The 22,647-nt window shown below is 40.1% G+C and overlaps 2 protein-coding genes across 5 annotated transcripts in view; one reads left to right on the top strand and one right to left on the bottom strand.

The window, feature by feature from the left end:
* MGAT5 (alpha-1,6-mannosylglycoprotein 6-beta-N-acetylglucosaminyltransferase) overlaps positions 1-14,572 on the top strand; it is a 160,591-nt gene extending 146,019 nt beyond the window's left edge. For all 4 annotated transcript variants that reach the window (XM_077320240.1, XM_077320237.1, XM_077320239.1 and 1 more), the window contains exons 13-17: positions 3,771-3,917; positions 4,940-5,056; positions 5,805-5,879; positions 8,104-8,261; positions 11,643-14,572. In XM_077320240.1, coding sequence (XP_077176355.1) covers positions 3,771-3,917; positions 4,940-5,056; positions 5,805-5,879; positions 8,104-8,261; positions 11,643-11,841 — 696 coding nt within the window. In that variant the 3' untranslated portion in view covers positions 11,842-14,572. The remainder of the gene's footprint in view (positions 1-3,770; positions 3,918-4,939; positions 5,057-5,804; positions 5,880-8,103; positions 8,262-11,642) is intronic.
* Positions 14,573-14,663: 91 nt separating this feature from the next.
* TMEM163 (transmembrane protein 163) overlaps positions 14,664-22,647 on the bottom strand; it is a 99,147-nt gene continuing 91,163 nt past the window's right edge. Inside the window, exon 9 of the transcript XR_013228150.1 lies at positions 14,664-21,303. The gene's annotated coding sequence lies outside the window, so the exon portion shown is untranslated. The remainder of the gene's footprint in view (positions 21,304-22,647) is intronic.

The following is a 22,647-nucleotide window of genomic DNA, read 5'->3' as shown; positions in this document are numbered from 1 at the left end:
GTCAGGGCCACACTTCTTATTTTTGCGACCCAGATGTCGAACTCTGCACTTACACTTGCTGAACTGCATCTTGTTCTCAGTTGCCCTCTTTTCCAGCATGTCCAGATCTTATTGAACCCTATCTTCTGAGGTGTTTTGCTACTCCTCCCAACTTGGTGTCATCTGCAAATTTAATGAGGTCCCTCTAGCCCCTCCTCCAGATCACTTATAAAAATGTTTAGAAGTATCAGACACAGTAGCAAGCCCTGTGGCACCCCACTGCTCACCTCCTTCCAATCTAACGAAATACCATTGTCAAACCCTCTTTGGGTGCGGTTTTCTAGCCAGTTCCCTATCCACCTAACATCCCAACATCTAGCCTGCAGTCCTCCAGTTTACCCATCTGAACATCATGGGGAACCTTGTCAAAAGCCAGGTAAAAAAACATCAACTGAGTCTCCACAAACTAATAAGCCCATCACTCATCTTGCTGGGGGGTAAAACAGTAATGACTGGGGAAGGCACTGGCAAAGGACCCCATATTGAGTCTGCCATGAAAACGCTAGAGGGCATCACCCCAAGGGTCAGACATGACTCGGTGCTTACACAGGGGATACCTTTACCTTTACAAACTACAATAGCCTTCTTATCCAGGAAACTGGATAGATCTGGCAAGACCTGTTGGGAGACAATTCCGTGCTGACTTCACCGGCTCAATAGATTGTCCTTCAGATGTTTGCAGATCGACCTCTTTCAAATATTCTCCATTGTCTTCCCTGCATTTGAGGCCAGATTCACTGACCTGTTGTATCCCAGATCATCTCTTCTCCCTTTTTTGAAGACTGTGGGATAATATTCACTCTCCTCCAGTCTTCCGGCACCTCTCCAGTCCTCCAAGAGGTCCTAAAGATGATGGACAAGGGTTCCGCAAGCTCTCCAGAAAGTTCTTTGAGCACTCTCGGATGCACACCATCTGGCCCAGGGGATGTGAACTCATCCAGTGCAGCCAGGTGCCTCTTGACAACCTCTCTGTCCACCTCAACTCACCACCCAGACACTATAACCTACCTACTACCATCCCTAGATGTGTCCATATACCAGTAGCTGAAAAGATCCTCCAGTCTGGATTTAGCTTTAAAAATATCTCTTGTGTTTTTTCAGCTCAGATAAGCTGAATGCACAGTTCTAGTCATTACTTCTAAGGTAGACTTAGTGGAAAAGATAGTAGTTATTTAATGTGAGTGGAAAACAGTTGGTGCGGTATTTATTATTAAGTGGTAACAGAAACTCTGGGCTGTCAAGACATGCAGGATGTAGCCTCTCTTCCCTGAGGAGCATTTGTTAAATAAATCAGTGACACAGAACAGGAAAAAAAATGTTCAAAGGGTTCTGAAGTGTGGAGTGTGCTTATCTACGGAACAGGACCATTTTCTCTAACTAATTAAAAATCTGGCCACCGCTGAATTGTTGGTGACATTTTATATCCTTTATAATTAATGATTCAGCCATGTTTGTCTGAACTAATTAAAAGATATAGTTTAATTGCATATCAAAGTTTCTTGACTTTTTTGTTATTGACAATGGCAGCGCAGAAGTGGATTTCTGAAATCTACTTACAATTTTTTAGAGAGGAGTTGAAAATACAATTTGTTACTCCCATCAGTTTTGAATAGACGTGGAATGAGCATTTTCTTTTTCAGTTTGCGGTGGTTCAAGGTCATTCATTGCCTCTTAACAAAAGAAATGCCCTATCACAACGTGGCCCAGTGCCTTATTGCTCTTTTGGAAGGATATATTTTTCCTCTGTTCTATTTGTTCTTTCTGCACCTAAGGTTTCTTATTCTCTCTCTCTCTCAGCATATGCCACTCATTTTCCAATTAGAGTTTTCCCCATTGACAGTTCTGTAACTATTTTTGCCCAAGGTTATTGGGAGAGAGAGAATAAGAAACCTTAGATGACTTCAGGATGTCCAGATCAAAATGTACACTTAGAAACCCACGTTCTAATTAGGGAGGCTTCAGGTGATATGTTTTACCCTCTTGACATGATGCCAGAGGATTTGTTGCATACATTGAACATTGATTAACATTGAAGTCACTGGGCCAGATTATAGGATGTAGTAAAAGAAGGAAATGCTAGTAGTTTTTGTGAGGTGATGTAGTGCAAGATTCAAGTCATACTCCTGCCCCCCTTTTATTGGTAACATGCAAAAATTGTTGATAGAAGCAACCATTTGACCCCCCCCCTTTACCTATAATTCCTATAATACCCAAGACAACTGTGTTGCTGTGGGCAGATTAAATGCATTTTCTTGTGAACTTTGGTGCCCTCTGCTGTTTGTAAGTGAAAGCTTTTTGCTCCTGGAAGAATTTCACTTCTCCATAACCAGGGCATGGAGGAAGTCAGGAAAGGGAAGAGAGAAGATTCCCTTGGAGTCAACTTCTTTTACTACCTGCCCTATATGAGAGATACATTTGGAATTCTTTAAGATATGCCACTTCCTTGTTTCACTTTAAGAACTCTGTGGATTAGTAAACAGAGCTGAAATACATGAAGGAGAGCTTTTAGATTGTTTTACATGTGTGTATTTTTTTGCAATTTTATGTGCATTTTAATTTGGTTTTAATTATTTGATGTGTTTTTGTTTGGCTTTAATGTTTGTTAAGATTCATTTTTATTATGCATGTTAGCTTTTTCGGTGGCCTTGATGAGGGCAGAAAGGCACAGAATCCTTAAATAAATTACCTAATTAATTAATCCAAGCATGATGCTGGTAACTTCACAAGGATAGTGGAGTAGCTTTTCACACATCCACACATGCATTTTTTTTTTATTCGGACACCCCAGGCCTAGTGGCTGCCTGCGGTACCCCTACTCTGGATATTACGGTAAATTTGACAAGAACACAAGGAAGCCAGGGGTTAGGCATTGTATGTGTGGATAAGTGAGATCCCCCCTCCCCAAGCTTAACTGAGCAGTAATGTAAAGGTGTGCCACATGAACAAATAAACTGGGCCTGCTTAACTTCCTTGGCTTAGCAATATAGGAAACAAAGTGTTGTGTGATCACTGGAATTTCAAGTTACAGTCTGGAAATTTGAGTTCAAATCTCTTTGTCACTGGGTGACCTCAGCCTTACCTAGCAGACAGAATTGTTTTGATCATAACATGGGCAACTGAGGACCATTTATGCTTTCCTGAGCTTTTTTGAAGGAAGGGTGGATTGGGAGAGAAGAGATTTTGAGGTAAATGTGAGGAAATTGAGGCTGAGAAATCCCTTCTTTGTGTTAGATCTTTCTACAAGAGTATATAATGGTACCAGGTCTGTAGCCTCTTTCATCCATTTCCAGGAAAGTCATTTTAATAGGAAGGGTTAATGAGACCTGGTCAGCAGCTCTGGGTTCTGCCTAACAGCATCCACTTTGGACAAGGCCCTTGATTGTTGTGGCGTAGCATCAAAGGAACAACCCTTTGTTGTCATGATCTGTGCAGATTTATCTAAGACAAGGGCAGGGATAGATTAACATTGGGAGACAATTTGCATGGGAAGGTAGGGGAGGAGACGACTGGATTTAATACACTGGCCTGGCATTCTCATTTGCTTACTTATTTCTAATGAGTTCACGTTAATTGTACAAGGTTTTCAAAAGGGTAATCTTTGAGAATTATGTTAACATTTGTTTCTAGGTGCATATTTCTTAAAAGTTATTTTAGGCTGACTTCCACATTGCTGTTGATTTCAGGACTGCAGTTAAGAGTGACTATTGATATGAACGTTTTATGTTTTGCAGCTTTTTGTTGGTCTCAGTTTTCCATATGAGGGACCTGCGCCCTTAGAGGCCATTGCAAATGGATGCGCTTTTCTGAATCCAAAATTTGGTCCTTCCAAAAGCAGCAAAAACACAGACTTCTTTAGAGGCAAACCAACCCTCCGGGAGGTAGGCCATTATTGCTTACATTTATTATTTCCATTATTACAAATCTGTGTGTATTTTTGTTGTATTTGCTGTGTATTCCTCATGTGAACATCAACAATTCGTTCTGTTCCACAACTTTTCATTTAAAAAATGCTTTGAACATCACCTGGAAGTATGAAAGTTGTTGTTATTCTTGTTCTGTCATGATGTCTTGAGATGTCTTAAGAGTGAAATGTCCCTGGGGGCTCTATTTGTTTGTTTGTTTGGTTTTTATACCACTCCCCCATACAGCTCAGGGCGGTTCCCATAAAACATTGCAGGGGTATACATAGAACAGTCTAAACATATAACATAGTCATAAATAACATATCAACAATTCTCTAACAGTGGCTTCAAATAGAAGGATAACTTAGACAAAGCCCCCAGGGAGGTCAGGCTGCTTCAGGACATGAAGGGGGTGTCTGAGGGGGGACCAGCAGATGTTGTTTTATATTCCTGTTCACTTAGTTCATAGAGGAAGCACATGGTTTTGGAAAAAGTGGGGGAATCTCCCCTCCCCAGACTGTGAACCTTACTGACCAACTCATCAAAAATTGTAGAAAGCACTATAGTTGGGGAGGAATCCGCATTTGGTCATGCATTTTGGAAGAATAGGGCTTTGTAGCCATTCAGACCTGGTTCTTGGTAAACAAGACCGAGGGTTACCAGATTGAGGTGGGGAACCTCCTGGAGATTTAGAAGTGAAGCCTGAGGAGGACCCTGACCTCAGCTTGGCACAATCCCACCAAAGCATCTGTTTTCTTCATGGGAACTGATCTCTCTAGTTTAGAGATGATTTATAATTCTGGGGGATTCCCAAGGCCCACCTGGAAGCTGGGACCCCTGACAAGACAGTAAAATTATTAAACAAAAATTGTTTAAATGGAGAAATATCTGTCTGCACGCTACATGATTGTGCAGTTTCCCCATGGAGTTAGGAATACGATGATGTTCAGCTATATCTGACAGTTGATTGTGAGTTTTGTCTTGTTTTTTAATTTCAGTTAACATCTCAACATCCCTATGCTGAAGTTTACATTGGAAAGCCTCATGTCTGGACTGTGAACATCAATGATCTTTCTGAAGTTGAAAGGGCAGTCAGAGCCATTTTGAACCAAAAGGTTAAAACCTCTCTGTTTGTAATACAACCAGCTGGGTGACCTTGGGCTCGCCACGGCACTGATAAAACTGTTCTGACCGGGCTGTGATATCAGGGCTCTCTCAGCCTCACCCACCTCACAGGGTGTCTGTTGTGGGGAGAGGAATGGGAAGGCAACTGTAAGCCGCTTTGAGCCTCCTTCGGGTAGGGAAAAGCAGCATATAAGAACCAACTCTTCTTCTTCTTCTAATCACTGGGTTGCATCCAAAGTAGATTGTGAGTGGAGACCACTTCGGTTCATGCAAGGGAGGTGGATCTGCCATTTTCTCTTTGAATTGTAGTTCCCTGCACCATACCCCTTGTTGTTCCCAACAAAGCAACAGTTCAGCTGTCAGGGGAAAGGGTTGCTAAAGAACGGACGAAGGAGACAGGGAAGATTCGTTCTAAGAGCAGAGTTCACCATTTTTGTGACCTGACAAACTCTAAAGACAAACTACTATTATTAGATGCTAGCACAGAGCCCATTAAACAGGAGATGCTACAGTTGTGAAAGTTACAACAGCTTTATTTTTATGGAAGCAGAAATATCAGGAATGAATAGATGAATGAAACTCTAACATTAACAAGGACACTTACAGATAAGATACATTCAAAGGTGTTAATGTATTAATCCGTTTACAAGCCCCTTTTCAGACTTGTAGCACAATTATACTTTGGATTAAATATTTCCTTTTAAAGCATAACTATAATGGAAACATTTTATTTATCAGATTGAACCTTACTTACCCTACGAGTTCACATGTGAAGGGATGCTTCAGAGAATGAATGTTTTCATAGAGAAGCAGGTAGGCTTTCAATATTGCTTTTGTTATTTGTCTAAGCATTTTCCCTTGCTTGTTGTGAATGAATAGAACTGTTGAGGCCTATTTACCAATAGGGCAGCTTTTCTGTTACCTTGGCAAAAGAAACTTTTAAAGGATAATAAGTACTTACGCTTCCACATCACACCATCCACCCATCTGACAAGTAGACTCTAGTGCAGAAAAGCTTATCCTGGAATAAATATTTGCTAGTCTTGAAAATCCACAAGACTTCTGTTTCTTTCTGCTGTAATGCATTACAGCAGGGGTAGTCAACCTGTGGTCCTCCAGATGTCCATGGACTACAATTCCCATGAGTCCCTGCCAGCTGTTGCTGGCAGGGGCTCATGGGAATTGTAGTCCATGGACATCTGGAGGACCACAGGTTGACTACCCCTGCATTACAGCTTATGTTCTGGAATTTTTCAAAAGAAGGCTCTTAAATCATAGTCATAATATTTCATAATTTCCAGTCCTTTGGGGAAGCATCACAAATGTTTAGTTCAGAATTTTAATTTCAAAAATCATCCTAATTAGAATATTGTTAGGCAATTAAAAGGTTTTTATAATGGACATCTTCATAATATATGAATGTTACTGTTTTACTTGTTAACGTCCTTATTGCTGGAAATTAAAACTGCCTTACAGCCAACTAAATGTTTATTTGGATGCCTAATGAAAACCAAATTCAATTTTAATTGAATTGAATTTTTTTTTTAAAAAGAATTGCTTGTAAGTATAACTGCTTACCATCTAGCTCCATATTTAATATAGCTCTAGTGCGGTTTAATTTCTTTTAATCTAAAGGGAATGAATTTACCTGCTCAGCTAAATATCAGTATGGAGCAAGCAAAACTGGCCCGCTCTTCTGTTCTGCTGTTTTCAGTTTCTGTGATGATATGGCAGGATTCTGTGCATCTGGGGGACTGCTATGCATTTGTCCTGGTACAATGGCCAACTTAGTGAAAGGTGGGAGGGTCCATAGATGGACTAGTAGAGGAACATCTTAGGAACACTTCTTCCATTGAGTAAAGAATACATGGATTTCAAACATAACACAGTGCATTAATTTGCTGCACTGGGAAACCAAATTATTGGTTGAATGACAGCTATGGAACACTATGTCAAAAGAAGAGCCCACGAACAGAAGCATAGAAGTAGGGACTTCTGAACTTTAACTATCCTAGGTAATAGCTCTTGATGCCACTATCCTCATGCCTGTGTTTGATTCCCATTTAAGGCATCTAAGCTGGTAGCTATCACTGCATCCTGTGGCAATGAGTTCCACAAGTTAAGTGTGCCTTGTGGGCAGAAAATACATGCTTTTGTTTGTCATTACTGAGTTACCAGATTTAATGTCACATGGATCTGTTATGGGGCACAGAACCAAATTGGGAAGGGGTGGAATTGAATATTTGTAGGACAGCTTCATGATACTAGATCATCATGTCAAGATAGTAAACTTGTATGTGCTAATGGCTGGGGAAGGCACTGGCAAACCACCCCGTATTGAGTCTGCCATGAAAACACTAGAGGGGGTCGCCTCAAGGGTCAGACATGACTCGGTGCTTACACAGGGGATACCTTTACCTTTGCCTTTAATTGGAGTTTTTAAACTGTGACTTTTATGGGCTTTATAATTGTGGTTTTTATTGTTTTTTTTATAATGTTGTGTTTATTTTGTAAGCCACCCCGAGTCTCTCAAGAGAGAAAGGCAGCTCATAAACATTTGAAGCAAATAGACCAGTGGGAATACAGGTGGCTTGCAGCTAAACTTGCACTAAATGTCCCATTCAAAGAGTGCCTGCCTTGTTTGCAACTTCTGAAAATCTGGTCAGTCTTTCTCTCCACTAGAGATGCAAGTAAATACTGGGTATATTTCCATTTGCTTCATATGATCCTTGTTTTAAGATTGGCCCATATAGAACATGATTGAGCCACTGTTTCAATTTGGGCTGTGAGAATAAGAACATTTAAAGCATTTTACAACCCATAGAAATCACAACCTACACTAGGAAGCATTTGTTTAGAGACAAAATGAACATGTAAATTAGGCAGAGGCTGCATAGCATCTGGGCCTTGGGATGTGCACCAGTCACATGGACTTAATGGCGTTTAGGCTATATGAAGCTTCTAATCAGCAGTATATTAAATGGAAAAACATCATTAAAGTGGCTTCTTTTGTAATGAAATGCACCTATTCTTGCAGGATTTTTGCCATGGACAAGTGATGTGGCCCCCATTAAGTGCCCTCCAGGTTAAAATTGCTGGCCCTGGGAAATCATGTAAGCAGGTTTGTCAAGAAAACCAGCTCATCTGTGAGCCTTCCTTTTTCCAGCACCTGAACAAGGACAAAGACCTCCTCAAGTAAGTATTGAGCTGTAGGCAGCAAGAAGGCAAAGGAGAATTTTAGCATATTCTGATATGCCCTTTTCAGTAATATACAAAACTAATGCAAGCATATTCATAGAGGCTCTAAGTAATGTCCCAGTCTAAAATAATTATGCTGGAATCGCCAGCCCTTGCATACAAGTTTTTAGCCAGAAGGAAAGATCTTGCTGTCTTTAGAACAACAAATTTGTGTGTTTGTGTATTTATCAGGGCTTTCCCACAATAGGTTTTTGTTACAGGTTGGCTTCTTAATTGCAGTGTGTGTGTGTGGGGGGGGGGGGTTCTCTCCCCTACACATCATTTGTTATCTCTGTCACATTTTTTTAAATTTTCCTGACCGCAGTGGTCTGGGAAAAAATGCATTATAGAAGCTTGAAGAAGAAACAGGAGAGCAGTGACTGACAAATGCAGCTGCCATAAACACCCAAGTAGAAAAGTCCATGGATACTTCTTGATGGCACAATCCGCTACATGAACTTCAGCTGATTCCCCACTGCCGAAGCAGTTGTAGAGCTTTGCTTTGTATTACAGCCAACGTGGAGTCTTCTGACTCTTCCAGTCCTCCAGTGGCAATAGTTGCCACTGTGCAGAACATATTCACAGTTCCTTTTCTGGAACAGGGGTTAGAGACTTAGCCATGTATGCTATCTTGTGAAGATTATGTATGTACCTCAGTTTTGCTACCTGTAAGTTTGTTTTGAATTGATCATGAAGCAAAGCAGTGCCCAAAATAAAAGGTGCCCCTGGGATAAATATCATAGCACTTGAACAAGCTGGGGTGAAGGCATGACAGCATTTCATTGTTCAAACTCCAAGGAACATATTCTTATTTTGGGACTGTTTGTGCCATTCAGAGGTTGGCTGAACAGGTTAAATAATAAAATCAATCCCACCTTTATGGTCATTCTTAAAACTCTGCCGCCATTTTTTTACTAAAACACAGTGATGCAGGAATGGACTTCGATAAGGCTAATAGGATTGTAGTGTGTGTAGCTGTGTAATTTATGCAATTGTATATGCTGTTTCTTATTCTAATAGCCACCCATAGCCCCTACCCTTGGAGAGATAAATCTGCAGATCAAGGTGATGAAGCAGCCCAGGGTGGCTGCCAAGGTATCAGGTGGTGGCTGCCAAGGAGCCCAGGGATCATGGCAGCAACAAAGCTGTCCAAGAACTGCACTTGGTGGCAACTGCCAGAGAGCCCGGGAGCTGTATCAGAGTAGGCAGCAGCTGCTTGAGATCCTGGAGGCTGCAATGGGCTTAGGAACTGCTGGAGAGCCTGGAGGCTGCAGCAGTGACAGAGCAGCCTGGAATCTTGGCACCCCTAGTCCTGACAGCACTCTCTGGTTGACTTGACACTACCCAAGTAGCCTGAGTCAACTAGGCCTGGCTGCTTGCCCCTGTTCCTCAGTTCTTACAGTGGTGGACTTTAGTCAGGATTTTACATCCTAAGAGTCCAATTTTGACTCATATCTCTTTGCATACCTGGGAGGAACACTTTGGTGGGGAGGCAGAAAAACTGAGAGAATGCAGGCAGAAAGAGAAGTGACATTGATGGAGGAGAGAGGGAAAGTGAGAAAAGAGTTGGCAGAAAGGAGAAAGAGTATGAGACTGTTTCCACACTGGGAACTTCGCTACCCCGGGTTCCATGTGGGAGCACAAATCCAGAGCGGATGAGGTGCACTGGGCCAAATGTGGGAGCAGGAAGAGGCAGGGCAACCCAGCGCAAAGCTTCCAATGCAAAAATGGTCTGAGAGAGAGGAAAGGAAGCAAAGTTGGGGAAATAGGATAGCTGCCTCACAAGTTTCTTGCACGTACCCACTTGTATTATCCATTTGTTGTATGTACTATGCTGCTCTAATTGCTTTGTTTTCTACATTTGTTATTCTATTTTCTTCACTACTATCCTGTACGATACTCTTTTGCATGTTCTTAGTTTTTGTAATCCTAATTGTATTGCAACAAGCTGTATCTGTTGATCTGTTGATGGGTGGCCACCTGTCCTCCCTTCCCAAGTGCTTGACCAGTTGCTTGGAGGCCATGGCAGACTGGCTCAAGCAGAATCGGCTGAAGTTAAATCCAGCGAAGTAAAAGTCCTCTAGCTGGGTCATTGTGCTCCAGATGGGCCTCTACAAATTCCAGCTCTCGGCAGAGTCTGATTAACATCCTCAACAACCATCAAGAGCCTGGGTGTGACACTGTCAATAGTTGCCCAGGTCACAAATACAGCTTGCCCGGCTTTTTACTTTCTCTGCCAGGTGCAGCAGTTGGCACCCTATCTGTCAATACCCAAACTATCCACAGCGATCCATGCAATAGTCGCCTCCAGGCTTGATTAACTCTACCCTTGAGGCTGTCTCAGAAACACCCAACTGGTCCACAATGCGGTGGCATGGGCCCTTATGGGGACTTTGTAGAAGGCCGACATACAACCTATGCTTGCTCAGCTGCACTAGCTGCAGGCTGGAGAACAAATCAGATTCAAGATTCTGGTTCTTACCTTTAAGACCCTCGATACTCCCTCGGGTCTTCGGGACTGGCTCTTACCATACACCAAAACGGCATTAAGGTCTAGTGATCAACATCTACTTAGGATTCCCAGCCATAAGGAAATCAGATTGGCTTTTTCAGCCCTGGCTCCAGCCAAGTGGAATGCTCTGCAACTGAGACCAGAACCTGTCAGGACCCATGACAGTTCCACAGGGCTTGCAAGGCAAATCACATCATGCCCTCCCACATCCCAGGATGATTTTATGGGCAACATTAGAGATTAATTTCTTTTTGGAATTTTAATTTAATTAATTCACACTGTATTTTAATGCTTTATGTAATTTTATAAGTATGTTGTGTTCCCCCTTGAGTCAGCTGAGGGTGGAATAGAAGTCCAAATAAATAAAATTGCTTATTAGAACTCATAGGCTTGATAGATCTTCATTAATGTTATTAAGTAACAGTTCAAATATCCAGGTTAATTGTGAACTTTGTACCATCCCATATCTAGCTTAGTTCTTAAAACTGCACATTTAACCTAATTTTCCAGATTCTGCATCACTTTTTGATACATGGAACAGTAAACGCTATGCAATTCCCTTTAAAATTACTGGTGTTACTTTGGAACTGTAGAATTGGGAACTAAGGGGACTTGCCTTTACCAAAGGAAGTTTTTGTTCATGAACCAAATAGGAATTTAAGAATGACACATATGAATAGTCCATCTTCCATGTCATGTACCATACACCCTCTGTTACCAGCATTTGGTATTGTAAATTGAAAATAGTGATTACTGTTTCCTGGATTATTGCAAGTGAGCAAGTAACTGCAGTGTTTTTTGTTTTGTGTTTACATTTTATTCTACAGGTACAACATTGAATGCCATACAGTGGAATCTGCAAATGATATTGTTCTCCCATCTTTTGATGAAAAGAAAAAACACTGTGTTTTCCAAGGTGATCTCTTGCTGTTCAGCTGTGCAGGATCCCATCCCAACCACAAAAGGATCTGCCCTTGTAGAGACTACCTTAAAGGACAAGTTGCACTTTGTAAAGACTGTCTATAGCAGCAACTCATACGACTTTCTGATGGGACAAGAAAGCAGGTGGCTCACAGAAGAGCTACTGGCATTTCCTGCACTTTGCCCAGTTGACTTGCTGCAGGCAGAACAACTGCTGAAAAGCGGAAATCTGCACCAAGATGGAGGCAGATTATCTATTTAAAAAAACTCAGTGATTTCTATTTTTTCTTAAGAGAGAAGTTCTAATGAAGATCATTGAAATCTCTTATCTACATAAGAGAGGCAGTAGCAAATGGAAGTTCAGCCCTTTGTAAAGGTAAATCAAGAGCTTGGGATGCCTTGGGAGATTTTTTTGTTTACCCAACAACTTGATTAGCAGTTTTCTGAATAACATTTCAATTATAAAATGAACAAAAATTAGGTCTGGAAGAAATTGGACAGCATAGGAAAAACTGTTCCATATCCTAGGTGCACTATTCCTTTGGTTTGCTGATCCCTTAAATGCTGGTGCTGTCCCAGTGACCTTGAAACTACAAGGTGACCCAGCTACTGAACATATCACCCGGCTGTCTACTGGTTTCCTTCTTGCCCATCACATTTTGCATATCACCCTCCACAGCATCTCAGCGGTTCCAAGATGCCTGAGCAATAGCACCATGAACTGGGAGGACCGGTGGCTGCTGGACTGACAAATCCTTTTGGCTTGATAATAGGAGATTATAAGTGTGGCATTCATCAGGGCTTCGATGCCCACCTGAACATATATTGTAAATGGTTTGCTGGTTCTGCATAGAATGATCGCTGCACTCCTTTTCCCGCCCCCCCCCCCCCCGCCCTTCTGTCAGAGAATGGCCTGCAGGGATGATGAGTGGGAGAATGTTCGGAGGGAAGTGGGGTCCTTGGAGCAATATTATCCTGGCTTTGCTGTAAAGCACTGAAAAGGTAACTGGAAGATCAAAGAATAAAGAAAGCAGTCATGACAGAAAGCATGGTAGGAGTGGACTTCCTTGACATCCAGTATAGTTGTTATAATGTCATGTTGGACACACGCACAAACGTGTTGACGAGTGTGTGGATGGGTCATTTTGCTGGTGTCCTTTTCCTTAATAAAAGTAAAGCGTGGGGAAGCAGTCCACTGTATCAAAAGTTCCAGCTAATCAAAATCTGTGAAGCAGATTTTGCCTACAAAGGAGGTCAGCTCTTCCTCTTTTGGGGGGGAAATGTATAGTAACTTTTATTTTAAAAAAAATGTTCTTGCAGCACAACTGGCATCTTGAATGCACTATTTATGACCGGAGAGGGAAATGATATTACTAGAGGCTAAATGTCTCATCTTTTACAGCTAGATCTGAAAACGCAGGTTGGGAAAAGTGGGCTTTTTCAATACTGTATCTGAAGGTGATTTCTAGTGGAAAATACTCATTTCTGTTCTTTTATTATCTCACTTAATTCATTATTTGGTATTCATTATTTTCTGTGATGAGCACTAATGTATCTTTTGACATACCAAAGACCATAAGGCAAAACCATACTATCTAACAAATTATCAAGATAAAGGGTTCTTTTCTTTTTTAAAGGAAAGGGGGAAAAAGTTCCAGCATTTAATTTTTTTAATATTACCTTTTATTTCAATTGCTTTTCATTTTGTAAATATGGCACTTGCAAAATCAATAACTATTTTATTAAATATCAGGATGACAAACTTTTAATAGAAACTGAATGATCAAGTATCCTTTTTCAGATTTTATGCACTCAGCATATCAATAAAAGGTGTGGATTTAAAAACAATGGTACAGTGGTAGGGAAATACAGCAATACCTTGCCTTCCGGCTTGGGGAAACTTCTGGCTGGTTTTCTGCCATATTTGCACTTGGTACCTCTCTGTGTGTTTGTGTGTGGTGTTGTCTTCTCAAGCTGTTTTGCCCCAGAGTTGCCTCCAAGTGCAACATGACTGCAAGAGGGACCACCCTACTAAAACGTCCATTCTCAGGATGGCTCACACTTGCTGGTGGCGACTTGACTGTTTGCTTTATTCAGTGTTTCTAGTGAGAGACAAGATGTCAGTACATTCAGGCTGGCAGTCAGCAAAGCACTCCCACTGGCTTCAGCAGTAAAAACATTAGAAAATATTTGTGCTTTAAAGACACTTTTGTCCAGAGCCTATGTCAATTTTGCAGGGAAATCTGAACCAGGCTCTTGCTTGCAGAATTTTCTTTCAACATGACCATGGAATTTGTATTCTGCTATAGCATTTTCCCCCACATGTATAAGTCTATTTACATTGCTTCTCAGAAGGAAATACCACATCAGAATAAGCCCCAAGACAAGGATAAGGTTTTGTTAATGGTGTCATATTTGCCAGTCAGTGATATAGGTCTTTCCCACAGTGGGAGAAACATGGATGTGCTTTTTTTCCCTTTCATTTGTAGATTTGTTAATGAGTTGCAATATACTGCTCCCCCCCCCCCCCCCGTGCTGGCAAAAATGGTGTTTAGTTGCTACTGGTGGTATTAAAAAGTGAGCAAGAATGTACTAGGATGGTATAACTCACAAAGTCTCTGTTGTTCTGTAGAAATCTTATGATTTCATTGAGAATAGAATGAAACCTTACATTCCCTTTATTTCAGAGCTGGCTTGGTACAACACTTTCTAACAATAATACATTTCTAATAATGAGAGTGAAATTTGTATACTTGCCTTATGGCAAATGCAGTATTTGTTTACAGTGGATCTTTGGCTAGAACAGGGGTAATCAAACTGCGGCCCTCCAGATGTCCATGGACTACAATTCCCAGGAGCCCCTGCCAGCGTTTGCTGGCAGGGGCTCCTGGGAATTGTAGTCCATGGACATCTGGAGGGCCGCAGTTTGACTACCCCTGGGCTAGAATGCTATCTGGATCATGCTTCAATCAGCACAGATTTCTTGAACAGTTTTATTAAAATGCAAAGTGAATGGCTCACTAGATACGACGCCAAACTGTGGCTTGAATGAGTCGGAAAGCTAATGTGCTCCCTCTTCTGTTACATAATAACATTCCCTCTCTCCCTGTTTGCTATTCCATAACAGTAAAATATATATATTGCGTATAGACTGTGCTTTGTTCCGGGAGGGTGGGTGGTGGGAGGTCTTGTACTGGAAAAAGACAGGAATGAGAATGTGAACCAGAGGATGATTTGCATAGCATTAAATCAAGACTTGGTGTTAGATCTGAATTCAGTCAATAAAGCTCTGTGATATCATCTGTTTTGCAAGCGGAGGGTTTGGTTTCCATGGCGTCATTCACTAACACTGTATAATTTTTATTGAAGTGGGCCCCACCATTCTCCCTCACCTGTGTATTTCCCTTACAGACTGGGTGTTGGGACCAGATAGTTCACTTGAGGAGATGGGAAAGAGAACAAGTGGAACTGCTTCTCTTTCCTGCTAAAGAATATAAGCTCCTGGCAAATGCTTGGTTTAGGACTCCCAGGGTTTGAATTCATGGATCTCATTTAAATAAATAAAATGGAAACATGCTAGTCACCAGTAGCGATATGTCTTGATAACTCAAAAACTCCTTTGTATTTTATGGTAGTTTTTGTTTCTTTGTGATCTGGTATCTTCAATAATCTTGCTCCATGAAATTACCAAAACTTGAGAAAAGCATTTACATAATTTATATTTTAAATTTTAACATTAAATGGCTTACCTTTGAAAGGTAAAGATTGAATACACTGTTTATAAATGCCAATAAAAACCTCATTGATGTCATATATGCAAGTTGATTTGCACATCTGTAAATAGATATTCCTTGGGTTTATTTCACACAGTTTTGTTATGGTTTCTCTTTTTGTAGTTTGTAGAAGCAATTATGTTGGGAAAAGCTTTGGTGTTTGCACGACAATGTCACAATACATTCTGCTAATAATATTTGTGTGCCTTTTTACTTTAAAAAAATGTGTTTTGAGATGTGGACAATGCCTGAACAACTATAATGGAACACTGATTTGAGGATTAAGCAACAATTTATGTAAATATTAGTCTTAAACATTCTGAATTATTTCCAATTGAGGACTGACAAAGCTGCCAAGAAACAAAGAACATTCTCTAATGTGTCAACAGAATGCTGCCCATTAATATTAGAGAGTTGTGTATATAAATATCATATACTTACTGCAGGAGGGAGAATAGAGTTGTCTCATGACTATAGGAGTGGTATGGTTTCTTCCTGTGATTATAAGGCATAGAATGAAAGGAAGATGTCTGTGTTTTGAGCTTGGTAAATAGGAGCCTTGCCACCTGAGTCCTGCAGTATGTACTCTGAAAGGAACTTTAGTGCAAGGTTTCTCCTGTTCTTCTCAATTCTTATGCCACCCTGTTGCTCTAAGGTCAATGAAAACCTTTTGCTAAGGATGTGCTGTTCCCATGCAAGTACTTTGCCTGAGCCCACATGTTTCGGTTTTACAACTATCCTCATATGTTATGTTTTTGCATTAGTCATGCCACATTTGTAGGACCATATCTACCATATAGTTGAGGCAATAGAATAGTTTTTGGCACTTAAGGCAAAGTTTTGAATAATTTTTCCCCACAGTGTTCCCCTCCAGCATTTGAAGGAAGTGCACTGGCTAATTTCCCCCCCCCCCTAAAAAAACATTCTTACATTTGTGTTGCCATCAACTTTTTGTGCCTTCTAGAGTGTATTCCATTCAATTGTGGTTATTTCTTGGAGGTAGAAACAACTTCCTTGTCTGCAGATGATCCTATTTTTGCTACTTCAGTGTTTGGCATGAGGGGCAGCTCCTGCATTGTTAAAACTATAGCAATATTTTGGAAATGAACTTCAGAGCATCTCTGGAGATGATCATGAATATTTGAAGTTGTCATGCACATTGTTTCCAAGAAATATCATCCATTAATACGGTCGTATCAGTTCATATGTTCCTGTCTCTGCATGGAGGATTTTATACTATGTAAACAGGCAGTATGTTAAATATATTTAATGTTTATGCATATGGAACAAAGAACTTATTTAAGGTCACCATAATGATACATTTGGTAGATTTTTTTTGTTTCCTATTTCTAACTCTTTTAAGAACTCAAATTTACACATAGGTGGAATATTAAGAAAACTAGCTATATTCCATTTAAAAATAAATAAAGTGCATGTTTAAATATTATTCCAAAGGGAGACCATGTTAATATACTGCAGCTAGAACCCAAAGAGTCTTGTGGCTTCTTAAAGACTAAATAAATATGTTGCAGCATAAGATACATTCAGTTGTAACACATCTTACAAAGTGGGATCAGACTTACAAAAAGTCATGGCACAATAAATTCATTGAGGTGCCACGAGACCTTTTGTTGCTATGATTAAACACAGTCAGTACTTTGTCTTCATCAGCCATGCTGGAATACTTGGAAGTCTCTACTTCAGAATGGTATGTAATTTGTTTCATGCTGCTGATGTGATTTCAAATAACATTGGTACTTGCTTTTCCCAATTAGTGCTTTAAGTTTTGTATACCTTTTTTGGGGGGAGGGGGAAGTTAACTGTAGCACTTTTTGACAATTTTCACATCCTAAAAATGTTCTTGCTACTGATTATAAAAAGCTATCCATGGTGCTGTACAGCAAATATTATCATCATGCCCTTAAATAAAACTATGGCATATCTACTGCTTACACAATGGTTGTCGTATTGGTCATAGTTATGGCAATGCATTAGTGATATAAAACGGGTTTAACTTCATGCATGCTATTATCATTCATTTATTGTTACAAAGCATACAGGATAAAGTTTAATCATCTTAATCTTATCTAAAATATTCATAATCCAGAAGTTTTGTTTATTTTGTGCATATATATGTGTGTTTTCTAAAACCATACATGTGGGATTGATAAAGAGTAGATTTTCGTATTGCTATATACATATTGAGAGCTTCAAAGGTAATTTTTATTTGGATCAAATGATTTTCGAGAAATGGGAGACTGGTAGTAGCTACCCTCATTGTGTTATCTAACATGTATTAGGTGAATAACTGATCAAGTACTAACCCAATACATCCTTCGTAGGATTGCTCTGTTAGTCTGTTAAAACTAGTACTACTTGATAGACTTCTATTACTGAACAACAGTAAAGTATAGAGACATACTTGGCTACCCCAGAACTTCAGTATTCCTTTGTAATGTTGATCCAGTGGGTAGCCATTTTGGTCTGCAGTAGAGAAGTCCAATAGCTCCTTGGAGATCAACAAGATTTCCAGGGTATAAGGTTCCGAGAGTCAAAACTCTCTTCCTGTATCTGACAAAATCCAGTAGACTTGAATCTAGTTCTCCTAATACAGCAGCATGGGAAGAAATGCCACAAAGAACAGTTTTGCGAGGCCAGTTTAGCCAACATTCCAAGTCATTTGTGAAACAGTCTTCTCTTCCTGTAAGCTATTCTTTCTTAGAAAAGCCAAAGACCAAGCCTCTGTACTTTCCACGTGGGTTTAAAGATTAGGATAGTGTTAAGGCAGGGCTGGGATGGTAATTGTAGTTACAATCTAGTTTAAAGTCTATTGAGTGCAAACATGCTTTCATGCTAATTATGTCTTCCTTCTGGAGGAAGACTTGTTTAATAGAAGGGAGTCTTTGGAGCCAACTGTCCTGTGTGTGAATGTTTTAAACACTCACTCATCTGCTTTAAAAAAAACAGACCATACATCAGATGTGTGACTTGTACATTCACATTTTTGCTAGGACACATAAAGCTTGGAACGTCGCTGGAGCTTTCAAAATCCACCAGACTTCCCAATTTGACTGCATGAACATTAAAGCTGGGATTTATTTCTTGGACTGCAGCTGGCAAAGAGTTTTGACTCTCAAAAGCTAAAGCCTAAAAAACCCTGCTGGTCTCTAAGGTGCTCCAGACCTTTGGTTCTAGTTCAGTTTGGTTGTCGACTTTCTGCACTGGCTCATGAAAGCCTCGTATTTTGGTATTCTTGTAAAACTCAAAATTGAAAGGCAATACATTTTTATCCATTTTAGTTGACTGAAATAATTTCAGTGGATAAAGCATTTTGATCCTAAATGGTTGTGTGATAAATTACTTGTATAACTGTTAGTAAGGTCAGACTATTCTGTACTGAAAATGGTTTTTTAAGTGTGCGTATATATAATTAGAGAGAGAGTATACTGTGTTATAAAAATGTATAGTATATACAAGATAGATGTATGTTGGTATAATCTCCTACTTGAGTGCTCATCAGAATACTTCACCATGCTATTTAACATACATGCCTTATCATTTCATATTAAAATTTTAATTTCTTGGATGTTGATATAATTACTTTTAATCTCAGTTTCACTGCAAAGTGAGGCTTATTGGCAAATCATGATTGGACTGAAGTTTGATCTGGCCTATGCTAGAACAAAGAGTATGAAAATGAATTTCTGCTGCAGCATATCAGTACCCTGCTACAGATGCAGTGTGTTTATGGTACTGTAGTATGGTATCCATGCAGCAGCATATTTCAGTCACACAAATGCTAAAAAGGAAAGAAGGGAAGGAGAAGCCTAGAGCATATTAGTTATGGCTGCTAGCTGAGCAGCACAGCTTTTGTGGGTCCTGGTAATGAGCTTGGAAGTAGTATAAATAACCATGTCTAGATTATCACACTTCTGCTTTCAGGGGGCTAGATTCAGTGAATGCAAGTTGGCTGGGTTCCAGAGGACTGTAAAATTAGTTCCTGTAGTCCAAGGAGGATTTAGACTGCTTCCTTCCCCATTCCCATGTGCTCCTCCACTACATTTGAAAAGTGAAGAGGAATTCAAAAGGAGTTTATGATACAGCACAGGGAATGTCTTGTTTTAGAACTTCAAAATGATTCCTTCACATGAGCCTTCGACCACCTTTTACCTATCTACCTACTTGAGCATGGATGGCTTGATATAGAGTCAAATTAGATGTAAAGTTAGGGATGGCATGAACCGGTTCACAAACCAAATATTGGCAAGGATTAGGCCTGGTTCATGGTCTTCCAACCAAGCTTCAGAGAGAAACAGCCTGGCAAGAACAGAACAGGGTGGGGAGAATCACCTGGGCCATGGCTTCCCTTCTCCTGTGCAGACCTGTAGCTGGGAGAAAGGTGGGAATTGTTTGGGAAGGGGCATCATTTAACCTTCTGGTTTGGGTCTCCAGCTTGTAGTAAAGATTGTCATCCAAACAATTCTGGCTTTTGTTATGTTTGCATAACCCGTTAACAACTATAATGTATTTTAGGTGGTATGTTACTTGTGGTTTAATGCAATGACAGAGAGGAGGGGTAACAAGCAGGCTGGAAGAAATACATGTAAAGGGGGCCTAAGTGGTTCTTAGAATCTCAAGCTTTTAACTTGGAGGAACCTTAAGTTTTATATCCAGTAAGGTCTGATGATGAAATGTAGTTCCCTGCTTACCATTTGTGCTATTGTCAGTGGCAGAAGCTGGCCTAGTTAGACATAAACCAGAGTTGTCAATTCTAGTGTTGTGTTAAGCTCCTTTTTTAATGAGTAGGTACCACCCACATAATGTTTTGAATTGCTGAAACTGGGTGCTATCCAAAAACAAATACTTCCATGGGTGATGAAAACATTAATGAAAGAGATTAAGCATCACTGCAATTTTACCATGAAAACATGAAGACATCTTTTGAAAAAGCCAACTGATACCCAACTGGGAGAAAAAGGGATGGAACATTGCCTGCCCAATTATAGAAACATAATCATCTGTATAACATGTGTATTTAAATACTCGTATTTATTAGTTTTCAAAAGCACACTTTCATTGTGTTCCACTATAATTTGTTCAAGCAGCTTGATTCACAGATAATATAATTGTCACTAGAATTTTAATAACATGGGGAAAAACCAAGGTATAAATGTCTGAATGTGTATTTTAATGGCAGAGAAATGCGTTGTTTTCACTGTTGTAGGGAAAACTAGGGAAAACTATTTTTCAATAAATTTTTATCTGTGTGACTCTGTTGTGTTCTATCACTTTCCTGTTATTGAATAGAAATGAATCATTTCACACTATTCAGCTGCATTATGTTTATGTCAGAGATCCGTATCAAAAGCACTGGAGACTTGGGTACTCATAGGATTTTTTCTTTTTTTACTTAGACTGAAATTAAGTTTTACAGCACAGGAGCCACAAATCAGTTTGTTTTTGATTGAAAGAATCTCACCCATTATCAAGGGTCTCTCTTTGAGGGAGTCACCAGATAGACCAACACAACATTATTCTTGTGGCATCAAAAACACGAGATTAGCCCCACCAGTATGGATGGAATATTTAGATGCCCCCATAGGTTCACAGCACAAGAAAGTAATTACTGTGCCTCTGGGCACAAAGGGCAGCAAAACTGTCTGCACTGAATATACATAAGAGCTTAAAGATGAGTTTACATTAGCATCCCTGCACATCTAGCAGCTGGTTGAATTGTTTGGCAACTACTGAAGTGCTTGATTGATGATAGTTTCACACCCTGAGCTTTGTATCCCTGAAACATAAAGGTGGAAGAGTGGATTACAACTTCATGAATACATGCAGGATCATCAGATGCAGTGTCTATAATCCATAGATCAATAGTGACCCCTGTTAACCATGTCAAGTAATTGATGATGGTATCAGGAGGCAGGTTGCCAGCCTTGGAGTTTCTACTAATGCGATGCCATAGAAAATAAGACATGAACTGATTCCATGTTTCCACTGCTGTATGCAATAAAGTGCACAATATGAGCATGCAGGACTGGATCTTGCCCATGGCATTCAATACACAAGGCTTTTAAAAGAAAAACAAGATTAATAAGATGTAGTGTGGTATGAAAAATACACATGCTGTCACTTGATGATTCATCTGAATTGGCAAGGTATAATGTAATGGGGAACAAGTGGCTTGCTTTCTGCAAAGTACTATTTCAGCTCAAAGACAAACTTTGAAAATGAATGGGGAAACAGCTCAGGGTTCTTTCTTCTTTTACAAAATGAAAGTATAATGATTGCCACAAGAACAGTGCCCTTGGATGTAACTTTGTTCTTGGCCCCATTCCTCAGGGAGCCAATCCTGGCAATGGGGTCAGACCACTGCCCAGGAGATAAGCATGTAAGCCACATACTTTCGACCCCCAAAGACCCATTTCCAATAAGGTGGGCAGACAGACTGTTCAGCACTGATCCTGCCTTCAAAATGACTTCGGGTGAAAAAGGGGCAAGCAGTTTCAGTTCCATAGTCTCCGACATGTGATAGGTCTCAGGATGCCAAATCAGGCTTTGATTTTTCTGAAAACAGAGTTTCACTAAAACATTGAAACTGAACATTGAAAATGAAAACATTGTGTGCGTTTTTTAACTAAACATTGAAGAACTTACAACTAGAGACTGAACTCATTCTGTCGAAATGGTGACTGAATGCCTTACTTCATAATTTTATCATGTGGCCCACATTGGCATGATCCAGGCAAATAAATAAAAAATCTACCCCCACCCCAACAAGGCCAAGCCATTGTGGTTTGTTCTAACAGCAGCAACATCTTGGGCCACCTCTAGTAGGAGGCCAAAATGCCTAGCAGAAGATTTCTTCCTGCCAGACATCCAGGGCTCCCACTGAAGCCACCCAAGATACTTCATTTATTTATTTGTATTTTAATTTATAGGCCACCCCTCTCCTCCCAATCTCAGGGCAGCTTACCTTACACAATAAGTTAAAAACCAATACAATGAAATTAAGTTTCAAAATTCATTAAAACAACCTATATACATCCCTCCATCATTCTGTGCCTTGAGGTAAAAGGGTTGTTGTTGGCCAGGCACAAGGGAGGAATTATGGGGGGTCTGTCTGGGGGCC

The sequence above is a fragment of the Paroedura picta genome, chromosome 2, assembly GCF_049243985.1.
Source record: "Paroedura picta isolate Pp20150507F chromosome 2, Ppicta_v3.0, whole genome shotgun sequence".
Classification (NCBI taxonomy): Eukaryota; Metazoa; Chordata; class Lepidosauria; order Squamata; family Gekkonidae; genus Paroedura; species Paroedura picta.
The sequence above is the reverse complement of the archived record's forward strand: the minus strand, read 5'-3'. Positions and strand labels throughout refer to the sequence as shown.